Source organism: Vigna unguiculata, chromosome 10 (assembly GCF_037176805.1).
Source record: "Vigna unguiculata cultivar grain cowpea cultivar isolate G323 ecotype 2 chromosome 10, ASM3717680v1, whole genome shotgun sequence".
Classification (NCBI taxonomy): Eukaryota; Viridiplantae; Streptophyta; class Magnoliopsida; order Fabales; family Fabaceae; genus Vigna; species Vigna unguiculata.
The window spans coordinates 51,528,524-51,546,009 of NC_140801.1; the positions used below are offsets into that span (position 1 = coordinate 51,528,524).

The 17,486-nt window shown below is 33.4% G+C and overlaps 3 protein-coding genes and 1 pseudogene across 7 annotated transcripts; 2 read left to right on the forward strand and 2 right to left on the reverse strand.

Annotated features, from left to right (window-relative positions):
- Nucleotides 1-531: 531 nt before the first annotated feature.
- LOC114165766 (telomere repeat-binding factor 4-like) lies at nt 532-3,749 on the forward strand. 3 transcript variants are annotated; one of them, XR_003599776.1, is made up of 8 exons: nt 532-801; nt 923-1,143; nt 1,370-1,454; nt 2,024-2,107; nt 2,405-2,470; nt 2,951-2,978; nt 3,096-3,405; nt 3,507-3,749. XR_003599776.1 is itself a non-coding variant. In XM_028050335.1 (6 exons), exons 1-6 carry the CDS (start codon nt 652-654, stop codon nt 3,536-3,538), a joined length of 882 nt encoding a protein of 293 aa, XP_027906136.1. In that variant the 5' UTR covers nt 532-651; the 3' UTR covers nt 3,539-3,749. The 3 variants fall into 3 exon arrangements, 1 of the variants encoding a protein (XP_027906136.1); XR_003599777.1 differs by lacking the exon at nt 2,405-2,470; XM_028050335.1 differs by lacking the exons at nt 2,405-2,470; nt 2,951-2,978.
- Nucleotides 3,750-5,675: 1,926 nt separating this feature from the next.
- Nucleotides 5,676-8,097, reverse strand: LOC114166226 (putative fucosyltransferase 7). 2 transcript variants are annotated; one of them, XM_028050923.2, is made up of 3 exons: nt 7,749-8,097; nt 7,315-7,449; nt 5,676-7,224 (listed from the first exon to the last, which is right to left on the reverse strand). In XM_028050923.2, the coding sequence occupies exons 1-3, from the start codon at nt 8,005-8,007 to the stop codon at nt 5,765-5,767; spliced, it is 1,854 nt and encodes a 617-aa protein (XP_027906724.1). In that variant the 5' UTR covers nt 8,008-8,097; the 3' UTR covers nt 5,676-5,764. The 2 variants fall into 2 exon arrangements, with proteins under 2 accessions (XP_027906724.1, XP_027906723.1); XM_028050922.2 differs by having other exon boundaries at nt 7,315-7,452.
- A 1,478-nt stretch (nt 8,098-9,575) lies between these two features.
- LOC114165909 (telomere repeat-binding factor 4-like) lies at nt 9,576-13,084 on the forward strand. Its single transcript, XM_028050536.2, has 6 exons — nt 9,576-9,817; nt 9,904-10,130; nt 10,360-10,444; nt 11,446-11,529; nt 12,356-12,659; nt 12,745-13,084. Exons 1-6 carry the CDS (start codon nt 9,668-9,670, stop codon nt 12,774-12,776), a joined length of 882 nt encoding a protein of 293 aa, XP_027906337.2. The 5' UTR covers nt 9,576-9,667; the 3' UTR covers nt 12,777-13,084.
- A 741-nt stretch (nt 13,085-13,825) lies between these two features.
- Nucleotides 13,826-17,059, reverse strand: LOC114167140 (glycylpeptide N-tetradecanoyltransferase 1 pseudogene; annotated as a pseudogene). The gene is made up of 2 exons (XR_014985466.1): nt 16,947-17,059; nt 13,826-15,358 (listed from the first exon to the last, which is right to left on the reverse strand). The product of XR_014985466.1 is annotated as a glycylpeptide N-tetradecanoyltransferase 1 pseudogene (transcript).
- Between the last annotated feature and the right edge of the window lie 427 nt (nt 17,060-17,486).

Genomic DNA, 17,486 nt, shown 5'->3' on the forward strand with positions numbered 1-17,486 from the left:
AAAATTAAGTTAAGGTCAAAGTAAATTTTGAAGACTAAATAAAAAATAAAATATATTTTAAATTAAACAAATTATTTTAAAGTTTTTGTATGTGAAAAAGTTATAATTATATATTGAAATAAGTTATTTTACTTAATATCATAATTTGAATTAATTAAATATATTTATTTATTACTTCAGTATTAATTTTAAATATTTATTAAAAAAAATATTTATTAATAAAAATTAATTATATTAAATACATTTAATAAGTTAAGCATAATTGATTGTGAATATTTATGCTGACACTTAATTATGTCAATTTTTTAAAGTACTATATTTATCAGTTATGTACGTTGCATAATTATTTTATGTTTTTATTTCTTTACCAAATGTTAGAATTTTCTTTTTTTTCTCTTTTTCTTTTTAATGTGCCATATTAATAGAAAAATTACTTTTTTTTATAGAAAAATGTGACATGTATAGAAATATGAAGAATACTTTAATACTTTAATAAATACAAAGTTTATTGGAAGCGAAAATATAATTTTATTTGTTGACGTGTTACCATTTGGCAACAAGGAGACGACAAGGAAAGGAAAAAGCAGTTACCTGAAAGCGAAGAAGCTGTGGAGAAGGAAAGGCAAAGGGAGAATGTGAGTGTGAATTTGAATGGGGAATCAGAAGCAGAAGTGGACGCAGGACGAAGAAGACGCGCTCATCGCCGGAGTTGAAAAGCACGGTCCCGGAAAGTGGAAGAATATTCTCAAAGATCCCCAATTCGCCCCTTTTCTCACTTCCCGTTCCAACATCGACCTCAAGGTAAACCCATTAACCCCTAACCCATACCACCTTTTCTTTTCTTTTCTTTAATCTTATTACAATTGGGTTAGGGTTAGGGTTAGGGTTAGGGTTAGGGGTCTTACAGTTCTTCCTCTTTCAGGACAAATGGCGGAATTTGAGCGTCAGTAACGGTTCTCAAGGTTCCAAAGACAAACCTAGGGCTCCCAAGCTCAAGGCTCTTCCTGCTCCTCCTTCTGCTACCACCTCTGCCGCCACCACCGCTACACCTCAGAACGCGGCTTCTGCTCCACAAAACGCACCGTCAGATGCAGCTGTCCCGGATTCTTCTCTGAATGACCAAGATGTCAAAAACCCTCCGAGGTAGGACAGTAGAAGTGTATATGTATTTGTGCTCTTTATTAATTTGCACCAATTAACAGGTGTTTGATGCTGTATTAGCAGTCTTGCAGTCATTGTTGTCGACATTTATTGATTCAATTAGAAATTCAAATTCTTTTGTTATAAATATGAAAACGTGACAAAGTATTTGTTCTGCCAATTAAGATCATAATCTGAGGGGCTTTTGGTACTTTTGTTCTTTTATCAGGTATAATGCAATGGTTTTTGAAGCTCTATCAGCACTAAAAGATAATAATGGATCTGACCTAAATGCCATTGTTAGTTTCATCGAGGTCAGATGAAGATCTTTATTGCTGATGTTTCCATAATATTAGTCAATGATAATACTATGTGTGTAAAGTGTAAAGTGGTTAGAATATTTGTTTCTGAGATTATATGTTGAGGGTTTTACACATTTCAAAACCTAGGATGGGAATGCATATCACTTTCCATATGTAATTTTATAGATCTGGGATTTGACTCTCAGCTGTTCTTGTTGGAGAGTAATGAGCAATTTTTTGTCTGTCAAAGTATAAATAGTTCCGGTGGTAACAAGGGACTTGTTTGCAACTTTGTAACTCATCCCTTTGCTCTCTTTGCTTGCATTTACATATTTTCGATCAATTTTTCAACTCTGAGACCCTCTTAGTGTTTTATACTTTTACATGATAATGGTTCTGTTATTATCTTTTATAAGTAGTATGTCAAGACTTTGAACCTTTTTTTTCTTTATCGGAGTGAGAGGTGTTAGAAAATTAATTTAATATGGATTGTCTATTGTGCATATTCTTCTTTACTTTTAAGTATTATAATTTTTGTTTGAAAATTTTCGATGTAACCACAACTACATGTAATACTGCAGCAAAAACATCAGGTTCCTCAAAATTTTAGAAGGGCATTAAGTACAAGGTTGAGAAGGCTTGTTAGTCAAGGAAAACTTGAAAAGGTAATTTAGTTTGTACATGATGAATTGTATATTTTACTGATGTATTGCATATTATATCAAATTCTGGAAACAACCTCTCTGCTCGGTAGAGTAAAACCTCACTTCTCCTCGAACCTAACAGGGTGGGAATCTCATGCATTGGACTTTCGTTTTTGTATATTTTATTAATTTATTCATTTCTATCATTTCAACTTGTAGATATCTGTTCAGTTTTATCATTGAAGCATGTTACTTGGTTGGGATGGCTTTAATGTCTTTGTAATTTGTTACTGAATCATTGTTCTTTTTTTCCTGTAGAGCAAGCATCTGCCTCCTCCTATGCTCCTTCAATTTTGTTCTCTTATTTCGAAGTTGCTAAACTTGGTTAATATATTATTATTCTTTATTACACATTTGTATTCAATGATTTAATGGGAGTTTTCTCAAAGGGAAATTATAGATTTTGTTACATGTTCATAGTCCGAGAAAAACATTCTAATATGGGTGGGGGAAAGATACGTTATTGTGCTTATTTGTTAGGACTACAACCTATTTTTTCCGTAAATTTGGATCATCTTAGACTTTTGACATGTATATGCAGTACTGAACCATTAATATTTTTTTCTATTCACATTTACAAATTTTGTGCATTTATGTTTTTTTTTTCATACATACAAATATTGCACGCATGCATGGACACAAACATATAAGTGAACACTTTTGAAATTGTAATAATCATTTATTGAGTATTGATAATGTATTATAAAGTAATTACTAATGTGATCTAAGTATATGCACATTTTATGGAGTCTTGCAAAATCATCCCATCCGTGTTGTAAAATATATACGCGATTCCATTTTCAGGACTCTATCTGTTCCTCTTCTTCCAATAGTAGGCCCACCTTCCTACGACAACTTTCCACACAAGCAGAAATTTGTATATTTAAGTTGAATGATCTTGAAGCTTGTTTTCATTCTTGAAGATTTATTTACTCTTTACCATCTGCAGGTACAAAATTGTTACAAAATAAAAAAAGATGCCCCCTCAGGAACAAAATCACCTTCACCAAAACCAAAGGATGTCCGGCCAGCACCGTCACAACCTGCACCACAACCGCAGTGGCACTCCTCAGTTTCTGTCTTTACAGCATCTAATGAGACAATAAAAGATGCTGCTGATACTGCAGCCTACAGAATTGCTGATGCTGAAAGTAAGTCATATCTGGCTGCGGAAGCAGTAAAGGAGGCAGAGAAAATATCATTGCTGGTTGAGCATAGTGATTCAATGTTGCAGCTAGCAAAAGACATATATGAACAATGTACTGTAGATAAGCTATATTTCCTGCCTAAAATTTGTGATTATTTTGATTCTTATTGATTATTTATGACTATCATTGATCTTGTCCGTCTATTCATGCAGGTTCTCGTGGTGAAATTATCCTTTTGGCTTAAGATGGTCAACGGAAGGTCTATAAATAGATTTATCCTGATGTTGGTTTCTAAATGTAAAATTGTCTATCCGATGAGATACTATTTTATAACATTTTTGGGCGTATTTTATCAGCACTCCGAAAGCATGTTACATATATTAAACAGCACTGTCTTCTGCGGATGTGGGGGTTGATTTAGAGAATCCGAAGAGAGTGAGGTTTTCAACTTTGAAGACGCATATGGTCATAATTCAGACAATATATAATAATCCTCATAGCGAAATGTAAAAATTTAGAGAGAAGTGGTGATGGGAGATGCATAATCATCCATTAGCCCTAAACATTTTCTTGACAAACAGAATTTGAATACTTCCAAAGGTTATAGTGACCACTAGATGCTTAAAAAAATTATATGTACGTGTTATAAAATTGATTTCAGAAAATGATGTGGGTGCTACAACTCTTAATTATTTGCGATATTTAATGATTTCAGAAAATGATATTTTATCATAGTAAAATGTTTTTTCGCTCAGTAAAATTATATTTTCACTATCTTTACAAAAACAATTTCGTAAAACATAGTTGTTTCGGGTGTTGGGGCCTAACATCTTATGAAACTACTTGGCAATCTTCTCGTATCAACTATAGTCGTTTGTTTGGCACTTTCTTCCTTCGTTTGGTGCTCCTACTGATTAGTTGTATTTACTAAAGAAGTTTTGATGCTTAAGTCAACAAAAGGTTTGATTGATGTGTGAAAAAAATTTCAAAAACGTTATATTTGGTCTTTATTTATAGCTTTATATTTGGGCCTAGGGTTGATCTAATCAAGGTCCAAATATTTTAAAAAATTGATTAATGACTTGTTTATGTTTAATTACTTAATTAGCTATTCTCATTTATTTAATTATTGTTTGGCCTATCGGTTGGATGAGGCTATTTGACTCACATAAATATGTTGACACATTTATAGGAAACTTGTTTACCTCTTTGGTTGGATGCGACAAACCACTTGTTGACACATATCTTCATATGATTAACAATTGGAGCTTCACGAATGAGTCTATTGTGATTATTTTCAAACTAAAGATTTTGGAAAACTCATATATTTTTTGGGTATTGAGGTGACACAGTATGACAAAGATGGTATTGTTATTTCTCAACGAAAGTATGCATTAGATATTTTGGAAGAAATTAGGTTGATGAATTCAAAATTTGTTAACACACCATGGATCCCAATACTAAACTTCTACCAAATCAGGGGAAGCCTATGTCAAATCCCGAACAGTATAGAAGATTAGTTGAGAAATTAAATTATCTTACAGTTATTGGTCCTGACATTTCCTTTGCAGTTAGTGTGGTAATCCAATTTCTTAATTCTTCGTGCGAAGATCATTAGAATGCAGTCATTCGTATACTGAAGTATATTAAAGGACCTCCTGGTAAAGGGTTGTTATATGGTTCTAATAACCATACAAGAATTGTGTTATTCAGATGTTGATTGGGCAGGATCTCCTTCTGATAAAAAATCTACATCCGGATATGGTGTCTTCATTGGAGGTAACTTGATCTCTTGGAAAAGCTAGAAACAAAGTGTTGTGGCAAGGTCTAATGCAGAAGCAGAATATAGAGTTATGGCTTCAACCACTTGTGAGCTTGTTTGGCTTAAGCAGTTGCTCAAAGAGTTAAAGTTTGAAGACGTTAATCAAATGACACTTATATGTGACAATCAAGTTGCTCTTCATATCAGTTCTAATCCCGTCTTTCATGAGAGGACTAAACATATTGAGATTGACTGTCATTTCATCCGAGAAAAGATTATGTTTGGAGTCATCAAGACATAGTTTGTTAACTCAAGTAATTAGTTAACAAATATTTTCACTAAGTCTTTACAGGAATCGATAATTAGTTATATTTGTAACAAGCTTAGTACATACGATTTGTATGCACAAGCTTGAGTGAAAGTGTTAAGATATCTTTAATATCTTATTTTCTGTTTTTATTGTTATTATTCTTTATATGTATTTTGGGCTTAGCCCATATGTTCTTTATTATAAATACAACCCCTATGTATATTCTCTACACACGGGAGATTAATCTCATACCTTATTTTCTCCATATAATTTAAGACTTTTGCACTATGAAAAGGCAAAATAAATGTATACAGAAAACTTGCTACACAAGAAAAATAAAATAGTACTAAAGAGTGCCATAATTTGTTCTTTGCACCATGAAGTGTTAAATGTTTTCATTATTTGTGAAAGAATGTTGTAGTGTCGTTAACCAGCTTTACACCAAAACTAAAATCTTTGCACTTTTTCAAACTGGAAAAGGAAGAGACAAAATCTTTCAATGGCTTTCCATCACAGTAATGCTTGGGAGGATCGTGATAACAAGGCTCCAATGAGAAATCTTGTTCACAGGGTGGGAAATGGGTCTCATTTTTCACCAGCCTGTAAAGAAACCATGGCTTTAAATTTCCCAATCCTTGAGCAACATACCCAAAAGTAGAGAGAGAGGTAGTCACCAACACGTCACATAAACTCAGCAGATACATCTCCATCCAAGCTTTTACATTATGCTTCTTATCATTAAACATTTGCTTCCCTTCATGACTTGGCTGATAAACTTCTATGAATTCCCCACTAGCCGTTGCTTTCTTTTCATACATCCTCCTTAAATTATCTCCAAACTCCTTATATAAAGATGCCACAAGAACTGCCTTTACAGTTTCATTTTTTCCAACAGAAGACATCGAAGTTTGCAAATCCACTTTTGGTAGTATCTTATGATTCAATGTGCAGCTTAAAACTAGATCCATTATTGCCTGTTTTGGAGTGGAAATAGCATTAAATACTCTTATTTGTATGCCTATGCGCTCATCTGCCTTGGCCAGGTGTGCCTGATAGTACCTACTGATTAGTTCCCATGCCTCATTTGAAGGGTGAAAAAGGTAGCGACCCAAATGGTGGAAAATTGTATCTTTCTCTGGGAACATTTTACTAATCTCCATGTTGAAAAGTTGGTTCATGAATAGAGAAGGGACAAAGTACTGATCAGACATCAAGATCAGCAAAGGAATATTGCGGATAAGATCTTGAGTTTGATCACAGTGAAAAATTTTCTCATGGCTGCTATGGGTGTATTGTAGATTGATAAACAAAACTGATGTTGAATTGTTGACCTTATCCTTCTGGAGCTGTGTTTGAATATGATTTTCTTTCCAGAAAGGAGACTTCTGAGGTAATATCCAAGTTGAATTGAGAAACGGCTCGCAAAACAGGTCGTGCTTGTCTTCCCCAAATTTTACAAGTAGCACTCGATCAGTGAGGATGGCATAAAGAAATGTTGCAACAATGCTAATCATTTGGTTTCCCAAACCATTAACTGGTGTCCAAATAAGGTACTTACACATTGTAGCAGTACCATTGTCCTTGGAGCGTGCAATCTTTCTCATGCTTCCGTCATAAGCTCTTGTGTTAGGTCCACACCTTCTATGAATTTCTTCGTAGTTACGTAGTTTAGATATCAAAAACGGAGAAGCTTTGTGAGGAGAAACCTTGCGGAACAAGTGGGATTGCACCCTGCTTATGCATGATGCTTCATCAAATCCCCCAGTTAAAAGTCCACCAAGTAGCTCCTCTTTGTTATCGAGACTAACCCGTGGAAATGATTCATTTGTTGAACCTGTCAATGAAGCATTCTTCAAACCTGCGAATATACGACACATATCACAGATTAGATTGCAAGTATTGTGCAAATATTACAAAACTTGAAGTTGTTAACACCATAGTTACTTACCGCTAACACTGTTATTATTGTTCCCTTCTAAGATGTGATGTGTTACGTTTTGGACTGTACCATTAGTTGTAACGTTTGGCTCACTAGTCAACAACTCTGAAGTAACGTTCGGAGCTGTTCCTCTTTTTACCTTGCCTTCTGAGTAAAAATAGTTAGAAAACTCATGCATACAAGAATAGCAAGCTATTATGCGCATAGTACATATATCATCAAAAAACATATCATGTTGCAGCTCTGTCTTATGCAGCTGTACCATTTTCAAAAACAGAACAAAAGAATAACAATGTCAAGAAGTGAACCATAAACTTAACTCAATTTCATAAAACCAGTAAGATGAAGTTTGCATTCAGATATATCCATCAATACGAACTTCTAACAGATAAAAATAAACAGTCTTAGAAACGAAAACGTTGTATGCTAACATTGTTGCCTACCTCCGACAGGTCTTAAGTTGTCATCTGATATATTGTGAACTCTTTCTCCCAACTGAGAACCAGTGGTTGTAATGTTCTGAAAGGATTTTCCTGCTTCCCTGGCTTGGAAAAACCCCTCAAAAACAAAGAAAGATGAGTTTCGGTACATTGAAGAAACTATAACAGCAACAGGAAATGATATGAAAAGTACAACAAAGAATGTTGTATATCTGTTGGAACTGATCCTCGTGTTGTCGACTTTGGCTTGAAAGATTTCCATGATTTTTAACAGCAGTAGCAGGATTTGTTGAGGTGCTAGAGTTGCCAACAAAATGAAGGGAAAAAGAAAGAGTGTTTACGATATAAGAAACGAGAGTGAAGTGAAAATACATAGATTCTTAATAAAAAAATAATGATATTTTGATAAATTTTTGTGATTTTAATTTATGTGATTTTTTATTTTTAATATTTTAAAATTATTTAAAAGATTACACCTTATATTGTTGTAAGAGAAAATTATCAAATATCACAGTTAAAATATCATTGTAATGAAAAAACTACCTTCAAACCCATGTGGAAAGAGTTTGTTAATGAATAACAAAAGATGTAAAATATTATTTTCTTAATACCAATAGGGGATTGGGGCGTGGATGCGTGACGGATTGGTCACGCTGAATTATTAAATTACCTTACTAAATATATAAATATTTAATCCCACACGTTATCTTATTATAGTAAAATAATTAAGTGATTCGTAAATGTATTCAGCACATGTAACTAATAAATTCAACTTTGAAATTGACTTTTTGTTTTAAAGAATGAAAATAGCTACATGGAATGAGAAAACCCTATTGGAGACGAAAGGTAAAAAAAAGGTAGAATCTTTCTATTGCTATTTCTAATAACTCTTATCAAAAATTGGGAAACTAATTCGATGACTTTTTCCCGAAAAAATTACGTCATTTTAGTTCATTTTGCTTAATTTTTAATTGTTTTTTATATTCTTTTTAGAAAATAGAAATTAGTCATTCAACATCTAAAACTAAATTAAATTTACGTAACTTTTCTAAAGAAAAAAAATCATGAATCTGTCCCTCAAAAATTAACCTTACACATATTTTCTGTGCCGCATTCCACCATCCAAATAACTACCAATTAAAATTAGCAATAATCTTTTTTTCCAAAATTCCATTAATGATTTGATATTTTTATGTGAATATTACATTATTACTTTTCCTGTTAAAAAAATATTAAAGCAAAACAAAATATTATTAAAAAAATAATATAAAAACTAATTTTAATATCTGTGTTTTGAATTTCCAACAATATTATACAAGTGTATTTATAAGAGTTTCGTTAGTTTATAAAAGGTAAATCTTTGAGATTGTATTTATGTCACAACCTACCTTTGCTCCTTCTTTTTAATTTTTTATAAAAATATAGACACCCTTCTATCTTTATATTTTATTTTAGTTTCTTTTTTGACAGAAAACAAAAAAGAAATTTTTTGTTTGTAAAGAAGAAAATGAAATTATTTACCATCATATAAAAAATAAGTTCGGAACCATACAATGTCAAAACCTCTTTTATTTTTCATTATTATTTTCTTTTACTAAAATAAAGTTTGAAAATAAAAAAAAAACTTATTTTACTCTTTTTTATTTGCTATTAGAAACATTTTTTGAAATAAATTTATTCATCGGGTGGTCGTTGACTATTCTTTAACTTCAAAAAAACACATTTTTATACTGTAAATATTAGTACATAAGCTCGATGTTATTTTTTTGTCATCAGCTAATTTGAAATCATTTCAAACTTATGATATCTAAAAGAATATTACAAAAAATTATATTTAGAATAGAAAAAATAGAAGTGAAACATGAAATTGAGGATGAGCTGAAGCAGTGAAGAAGGAAAGAGAATTGTGAATGTGAATGTGAATGGGGAATCAGAAGCAGAAGTGGACGCAAGACGAAGAAGACGCGCTCATCGCCGGAGTTGAAAAGCACGGTCCCGGAAAGTGGAAGAACATTCTCAAAGATCCCCAATTCGCCCCTTTTCTCACTTCTCGTTCCAACATCGACCTCAAGGTAAATCCTTTAACAACCAACACTTTTTTCTTTTCTTCAATCCTATTACAATTGGGTTAGGGTTCTTAAAACTCCCCCTCTTTCAGGACAAATGGCGGAATTTGAGCGTCAGTAACGGTTCTCAAGGCTCCAAAGACAAACCTAGGGTTCCCAAGCTCAAGGCTCTTCCTCCTCCTCCACCTCCTACTTCTGCCACCTCCTCCACCACCACCACCGCTCCTCAAAACGCCCCTCCTGCTCCTCTAAACGTACAGGCTGAGGTCGCTGCCCTTGATTCTTCTCTGAATGACCAAGATGTCAAAAACCCCCCGAGGTATGAAAGTAACACTATGTATGTATTGTGTTCTTTATTAATTTGCGCCGGTTAGCAGATGTTTGATGCTGTATTAGCAGTCTTGCAATCATTGTTGTTCACATTCATTGACCCCCCAATTACAAATTCGAATTCTTTGTTATGAATATGAAAAATGAGTGGCTATTTATTCTGCCAATTAAGATCATAATCTGAGGAGCTGTCTGTCATACTTTTGTTCTTTTATCAGGTATAATGCAATGGTTTTTGAAGCTCTATCAGCACTAAAAGATAATAATGGATCTGATCTAAATGCCATTGTTAGTTTCATCGAGGTCAGATGAAGATCTTTGTTACAAATGTTTCGATAATATTTGTCAATGATATTACTCTATATATATTTCGTAAAGTGGTCAGAAGAATACTTGTTTTTGAGATTATATATGATAAGGGTTTTACATTTCAAAACCTAGAATGGCAATGCATGTCACTTTCCATATGCAATTCTGTTATCGTTATCATGCTTTGTAGATCTTGAGATTTTAGTTCCAGCTGCTTTCTATGTTTTCTGACTTACCAGAGCAGTCTTATTGGGGAGAGTAATCAACAATTTTTTGTCTGTCAAAGTATAAATATTTTGGGTGGTAACAACCGACTTGTTTGCATTGTTTTAAATTATCCTTTTGTGATCTTCACTATTTAAGATCAATTCTTGAACTCCAAGACCCTGATAATGGTTTTGTTATGATCTTTTCGAAGTAGTATGTTTAGGCCCTGCTCCTTTTTTGTGGCGGAGAGGGGAATTGGAAAATTACTTTAGGCTTAAATACCTTTTTGATCCTCATTTTCGTAGTGTTTGTTGCGGATCGTCCTCATTTTGACAGAATGTTTAAAATGGTCCTCATTTTTACCGAATGTTTAAAATGGTCCTCATTTTCGCAATTCGTGTTTTATTTGGTCTTTTTATGTAACGCCGTTTAAATCATTAACAGAGCATTGTACAGGTGGCACGATTTGTATTAGGATGTGTTACGTGTACTGTATAGGTGTGGTACAATGTTTCGTTAATGATTTAAACGGCATTACAGAAAAGGACCAAATAAAACACGAATTGCGAAAATGAGAACCATTTTAAACATTCTGTAAAAAATGAGGACCATTTTAAACATTCTGTCAAAATGAGGACCATCCGCAACAAACATTACGAAAATGAGGACCAAAAAGGTATTTAAACCATTACTTTAATATGGTTTCTTTATTGCCTATATTATTTTTAAGCATTATCATTTTTATTTGAGAATTTTAGTTGTAACAATCACTACACATAATACTGCAGCAAAAACATCAGGTTCCTCAAAATTTTAGAAGGGCACTAAGTACAAGGTTGAGGAGGCTTGTTAGTCAAGGGAAACTTGAAAAGGTAATTTAGTTTCAATATGGTGAATTGGTGATTTTACTGTATTGCATATTATAGTTGAGTGTGAGCCTTGGTACAATGGGTGGGGCTTTTTTCTTACTGTTTCAACTTCTGGAAACAACCGCTATGCTTGGTAGAGTAAAACTATGTATATCTATTCTCACCACTCCTCAATCCTAACAAGGTGGGAATCTCATACATTGGACTTTCTTTTTCATATATTTTATTGGTTCTTCTAATACATTCAAGGATCTAATCAGAGTTCCTTAAAGAAAAGTTATAGATTTGTTACATGTTTGTAGTAGGAGAAATACATTCTTATATGGGTGGGTGAAAAATATGAAATTTTGCTTATCTGTTATGACTACAACGTTTTTTTTTCATAAATTGTGATAATCATTTATGGACTTTTGATATGTATATGCAGTGTTGAACCATTAATTTTTTTTTTACACATTTACCAGTATTTTGTATTTATGTTTTTCTTCATGCACCAAAATTGCACACACTCATGGACACACACATATGTGAACACTTTTGAAAATGTAATAAATCATATATTGACTATTGATATATTTATGTAATTATAAAGCAATTAGTAATGTGATCTAAATCTTTGCACCTTTATTTATTTTTACACAATCGTCATACCTGTGTTGTACTATGTATCTTGGTTTCCATTTTAGGGATCTTTCTGTTCTTCTTCCAATAGGCTATAGCCCCCCATTCCCACGGGGACTTTCACGCATGCAGAAATGTCATATTGAAGTTTATGTCTTGAAGCTTGTTTTCAGTCTTGTAGGAGTAATCTACTCTTTACCATCTACAGGTACAAAATTGTTACAAAATAAAAAAGGATGTCTCCTCCGGGGCAAAATCACCTCCACCGAAACCAAAGGATGTCCGGCCACTGCAGCTACAACCACAACCAGAACGACAATCCCCAGCTTCTGTCATTACGGCATCTAATGAGACAATAAAGGAAGCTGCGGATACTGCAGCCTACAGAGTTGCTGATGCTGAAAGTAAATCATATCTGGCTGCGGAAGCCGTAAAGGAGGCAGAAAAAATATCATTGTTGGTTGAACATAGTGATTCAATGTTGCAGCTAGCAAAGGACATATATGAACAATGTACTATAGATGCACTAATTTGTGATTTTTTTAATCCTTTTGATTGTTTTTTGCTACCATTGATCTTGTGGGTCTTCTCTTGCAGGTTCCCGTGGTGAAATCATCCTCTTGGCTTAAAATGGTAAACGAAATAGGTCTATGAATAGATTCATCTTGATGTTGATTTCTAAATGTAAAATTTTGTTTATTCACTGAGATAGAATATTAACATTTTTTTGGGTGTATTGTATCAGATTCATTTAACAATTTTTATTCTTAAAATTTGTATGGAAAGTGATATTTATAGGCAGGCCGTGCATATTTTCTATTCTCTAGAAGTATTATAGGTCCACCAAATCTGCCCGGATTTGAAGCCGAAGTGTATACAATACAACACTCATTTATGTTCTTTTGGCGTTGTAATATAAATCATTCTTGTGTCTTGACTCTAGTTGTCCCGAATTTGACTATGTGGTGTAATTATTTAATTGAAAGTGAAATTGAAACATGAGATAGCTAAGGGTGATGCTAAAGATTATTCAATCATAACATTTTTCTATGGTTTATTTTAGACCATTGAAGTAATTGAATTATACTCCCTATAAAGTATTAGTTTGATTAAGATTTTATATTAAAATTAAATACAACAGAATTGCATCTGACTTGATGTTTGTTTGAAGTGATTTCTTAATGAAAAATTAAACAAAATCAAATTGCTAATATTTTTAATATTGACTAATATTTCAATTGGATGTGACAATAGGTATTTATAATTATAAATTATCTTTGTTATTTATCTTAAATTTAGAAATTTGGCAAAGGTTTTCGTAATCGAATATCAAATAAGTTTGCCAGTGCTAACTTTTAATAAAGATTATTACTTTTATCAATTCAATGAAATTGCAATAATTTCATTCGCCTTTATCTTATAAATGATAATTGATGTGCTAAACATTACATGGTGATGCTTCTTTAAGAAGTCCTTCGAAATATCATTAAAGTGACGTGTTCTATCATTAAAATTTCAAGATATTGACAAATATGAGGAAATTGACACTGTTCAAATGCACGTTGAGATGGCTAACATGCAGTAGAATAAGCTATTACTCTGCTTTCAGTCCAGGAAAAAAATCCCATGCTCTGCAGAAAAAAAATGTTACAAGACAAACATACAAGTCATCACAAAAGACAAAAAAAAAGGAACTAGATACCAGTCTGTGGCATCATCACAGGGTTGCCTCCAAGGAATTTGTAAAACTTGTTTGTTCAAAAGTAAAAACAAAATTTAAGGTCTAACTTGATCATCACATAATTCGCAACCATACAATGTCTAAACAAAACCATCATGAATCCCAATTCATCCATAACATGACAAATTTAAAAAATTTAGACTACAGAAGCACAAGCCCAAGCTCTGACGGCTTCAATGCATGCCTTATTCGGTAGTTGTAAAGATAATAATGAAGTTTTCCATCACCTGGTCCAAACTTGAGTTCCCTCAAGAAGGTCTCATTCTGCATGACATCCAATGCATTGAAAACATCATAATCCTTCTGTTTTGCGACAATGAGAGCATCATTCATCAGCTGAAGCAAAGGAGTGACAGTGGAAATATTATAGAATGAATAGGCTGCTTTCAGAAGTGAATAACTAGGGTGGCCAAGGATAGTAGAAGGAAGTGTGTAAAAACTACAGAAGTCAGTGACCTCATGAGTTTCAGGACTTTCAACCAGAAAACTATCAATAACATCGTCCTTTGGCAGAAGCCAATGCTCCACATCATTTTCATCAAAATCGGGTGCAACAACAAAACGGCTTAAATAAGTCCTAATTAGCCTTGTAACTGCAGGAACATCATGAATTTCCATTTTTCTAAACCCTGGGGTGACTGTTGATTCTGGCAGCTTGTAAAGCTTGATGGTTCGACTCATTGTCATTCGTGCACCAAGCCGAGAGAAACCAACATCAATTAGCTTCTTGGGATTCAAAGATCTGTGCCAGTATTGACAAGTTGCTATTGGTGTAGGAAGAATCACTCCAGCAGTGTAAGCTGCCTGCCACATATTTTCCAGGTGCACCCTCCTAGTCACCTCTTTGATCATGACAGGAGCAAGCCTCTTTGTTCTAAGTTTCTTATGGACACACAGGAAATTGATCTCTGCCATATGAACAACCTCATCACGAACTCGGATTCTAGCAGGAACACCTGTTATGAAAGCAACCATCTTCTTGGTACTTTTAACTCGAACACCAATATGCCAACTCCTAAAATATCCAGGAGGTTGCAGAGCCCAGCGCAGAAATTCCTTTGAGTACTTAAATCGAAACATGTTCTCATCATCCTCAACATAATTATGAGCAAGAAGGTTGTATACTTCCTCACACACGTCCTCGGAGTTGATGTCACAAGTAATCCATTCATATTGGTCAGGAAGGTTGTAAGGTTCTTGTTTGACCTCAGATAAAGGGGTCGGAAGTTCAATAGGGCCTTCTGGCAAACTGGAGTCTCCTATATCCTTGAACTGCCCAACGGGTTGGGTTTCCCAAAATTTATGTTTTTTTTCCAGGGAGAGAGATTCTTGAACCTTTTGTACTAAATTATCCAATGCAAGATCACTTTCAGCAGGTGCATTCCCATCCGGGTTTGGATTTTGTGTTTCTTCTGGTGACCCAGAGGAAGGATTGCTGTCAACCATTTAAAATGCTTCAAAAAATGCAGTCTGAAAGACAAAATAAAGATTTTTCAGTAAACAAATTTAGTAGAACAAAGCCTAATTTCTCTTAATTCCCGCAACTTCAGTATTCCTTGATCAATGCCTTGTGCCAGCTATTTTCTACTTATATTCCAATCAGTGAGCAGACACCAATATTATATATATCATGTAAAAAATCCAAACTAATATTTAGATTTAAATACTGGCCACTTGATCTTTATGATACAATTACAAGCCAAGATCCAGTGTGGGCCAAATAAAAGAAATACAAATGTCTACAGGCTATCTCCCATTCTCATTTCAAAGGGACAAAACATACAACTTAACTCTTAAAGAAACTCTAGTTATTGCTGAAAGTATTCTTTGAAATGCAAGATACCATGTTTAAGTGTAACAAGTCGTCATACTATGAAATGCATATTTGATGGGATCAGAGTTGCACTAATAGATAATGATAGGTATTTATTTTAACATTACAAGTTAACAACTTCTGCACAAGTTAATCAGCATTGGCCATTATGAGTTTACTTTGCATAGCCACTATATAAGATCCTAGAAGCAATGCTTGAAAGTTTAAAAAGTGACTTGTTCCAGTTGGAAACTGCTACTTCAGTGAAACAAGTAAACTTAGCTTTGGCTTTGGTATGCAGAGGATAAAATAGCCAAATTGAAATTCACTACACTTCACAAATAGAATTATGTATGATAACAGAATAGTAAAAAGGAAAATTTCCAATAATCAACATTCAATACAATTATATTTCCAACATTCATCTTCAAAAAAGGATTGCTTTGCAACATTCAACACCAAACAACAAGATCCATTGTTTTATTTTTGGTTTGCACCAAGAATATCCCCCCAACCAATAGTCGGAGATCCATTATAGTCCAAGGCAAACTTAACACTAAACCCATTACTATAGGAAACATATACCAGAAGATGCATTCCCATCTCGGTTTCTTCAGTTGATCCAGAGACAACCGTCTGAAATTTTCTTAGAACAACAATCTGAATGACAAATGACTATGTTTCAAACAACTTGATAAAAGAAGAAATTTTTTTCCATAGCACTGATTGGCTGCAAAAGTTCAAGAAGAGATATCCCTCAATATTTCATCGGTAGGCAGAACACCTGACCGAAACTTTACCTGACTCAACTAATTTAATCGTTCCAAACAAGTTCAGTCCAATTTTAACAAACAATTTTATATTTTTATTTCTTAGAATTTGAATTTGGGCTTAATTCAACTCCAAAAACTAGTTTATACGACAAGGGTTATCCCCTTCCTATATTCACTATTTTAGTCATACAATAACAACATTAGTCAATATGAGTCTCCAACACACAACAGTTCAATAACCCAACAATCTATTTTCACTTCTTTGGCACAAAAACAAGAAAGCATGTTCAGAACACATGACCAAACAGCAAAGCTTGAATATACATATATGTTCATCTGATTATATCTAAAGCAATTTTGAGAAAGGAAAATGAAGTGAAAACGAAGAAGGCTCAGAGCATCTGAATGGTAGCAAGTTCAGATGAGCTTCATCAGGGTTTTGAGTAAAGTAATTAGTAATGAGTGAATTTACCTGAGAGTGTGAATGAATGAAGATGAAGAAGAACAGAAGAATGGAATCAACCAAAACTGTGGGCGATTTCTTGAGATCCGATGCTCACATAGACAAAGGGGTTGGGTTCCTTACTTCAGGCCTTTGTTAAAACTATCCAATGGGCCAGGCCCAAAACAGTTTTCCCGAACGTGCCTCTTCTTCGTGAAAAATTACTTCCTTCACCTCCATACCTGCTTCTTGCACCTAGAATATATAAAAAAATCTGATTCAAATATATTTTTTATCTTTAAACTATTATAAAAAATTGTTTCATTCCTAAATTAAATTATAAAGTATCTAATAAAATATTTTTTTGATAAATCTATAACAATATATAAAGAGAATTTTCTCTTTTGTGTCTACATTTTAAAATATCAAATTTATCCTTTAAATTAAATTTTGAAAATTGATTGTTATTTTTACAAGTTTTTTATAGAATTGCCTATCTTTGTTTCTTTTCTTATTTTTCTTATTTATCAACCATTATTCTCTAATCTTTTCTGATATGTTTCATTTTAT

Excerpts from the sequence above, each read along its gene's own strand:
- LOC114165766 (XM_028050335.1), top strand. The coding sequence starts at position 652 with ATGGGGAATCAGAAGCAGAAGTGGACGCAGGACGAAGAAGACGCGCTC. Across the intron at positions 1,144-1,369 it reads GATGTCAAAAACCCTCCGAG|GTATAATGCAATGGTTTTTG; the intron begins GTAGGACAGTAG and ends TTCTTTTATCAG. Across the intron at positions 1,455-2,023 it reads CCATTGTTAGTTTCATCGAG|CAAAAACATCAGGTTCCTCA; the intron begins GTCAGATGAAGA and ends GTAATACTGCAG.
- LOC114165909 (XM_028050536.2), top strand. The coding sequence starts at position 9,668 with ATGGGGAATCAGAAGCAGAAGTGGACGCAAGACGAAGAAGACGCGCTC. Across the intron at positions 10,445-11,445 it reads CCATTGTTAGTTTCATCGAG|CAAAAACATCAGGTTCCTCA; the intron begins GTCAGATGAAGA and ends ATAATACTGCAG. Across the intron at positions 12,660-12,744 it reads AAAGGACATATATGAACAAT|GTTCCCGTGGTGAAATCATC; the intron begins GTACTATAGATG and ends CTTCTCTTGCAG.
- LOC114166226 (XM_028050922.2), bottom strand. The coding sequence starts at position 8,007 with ATGGAAATCTTTCAAGCCAAAGTCGACAACACGAGGATCAGTTCCAAC. Across the intron at positions 7,453-7,748 it reads CAACTTAAGACCTGTCGGAG|AAGGCAAGGTAAAAAGAGGA; the intron begins GTAGGCAACAAT and ends ATTTTTACTCAG. Across the intron at positions 7,225-7,314 it reads CAATAATAACAGTGTTAGCG|GTTTGAAGAATGCTTCATTG; the intron begins GTAAGTAACTAT and ends GTATATTCGCAG.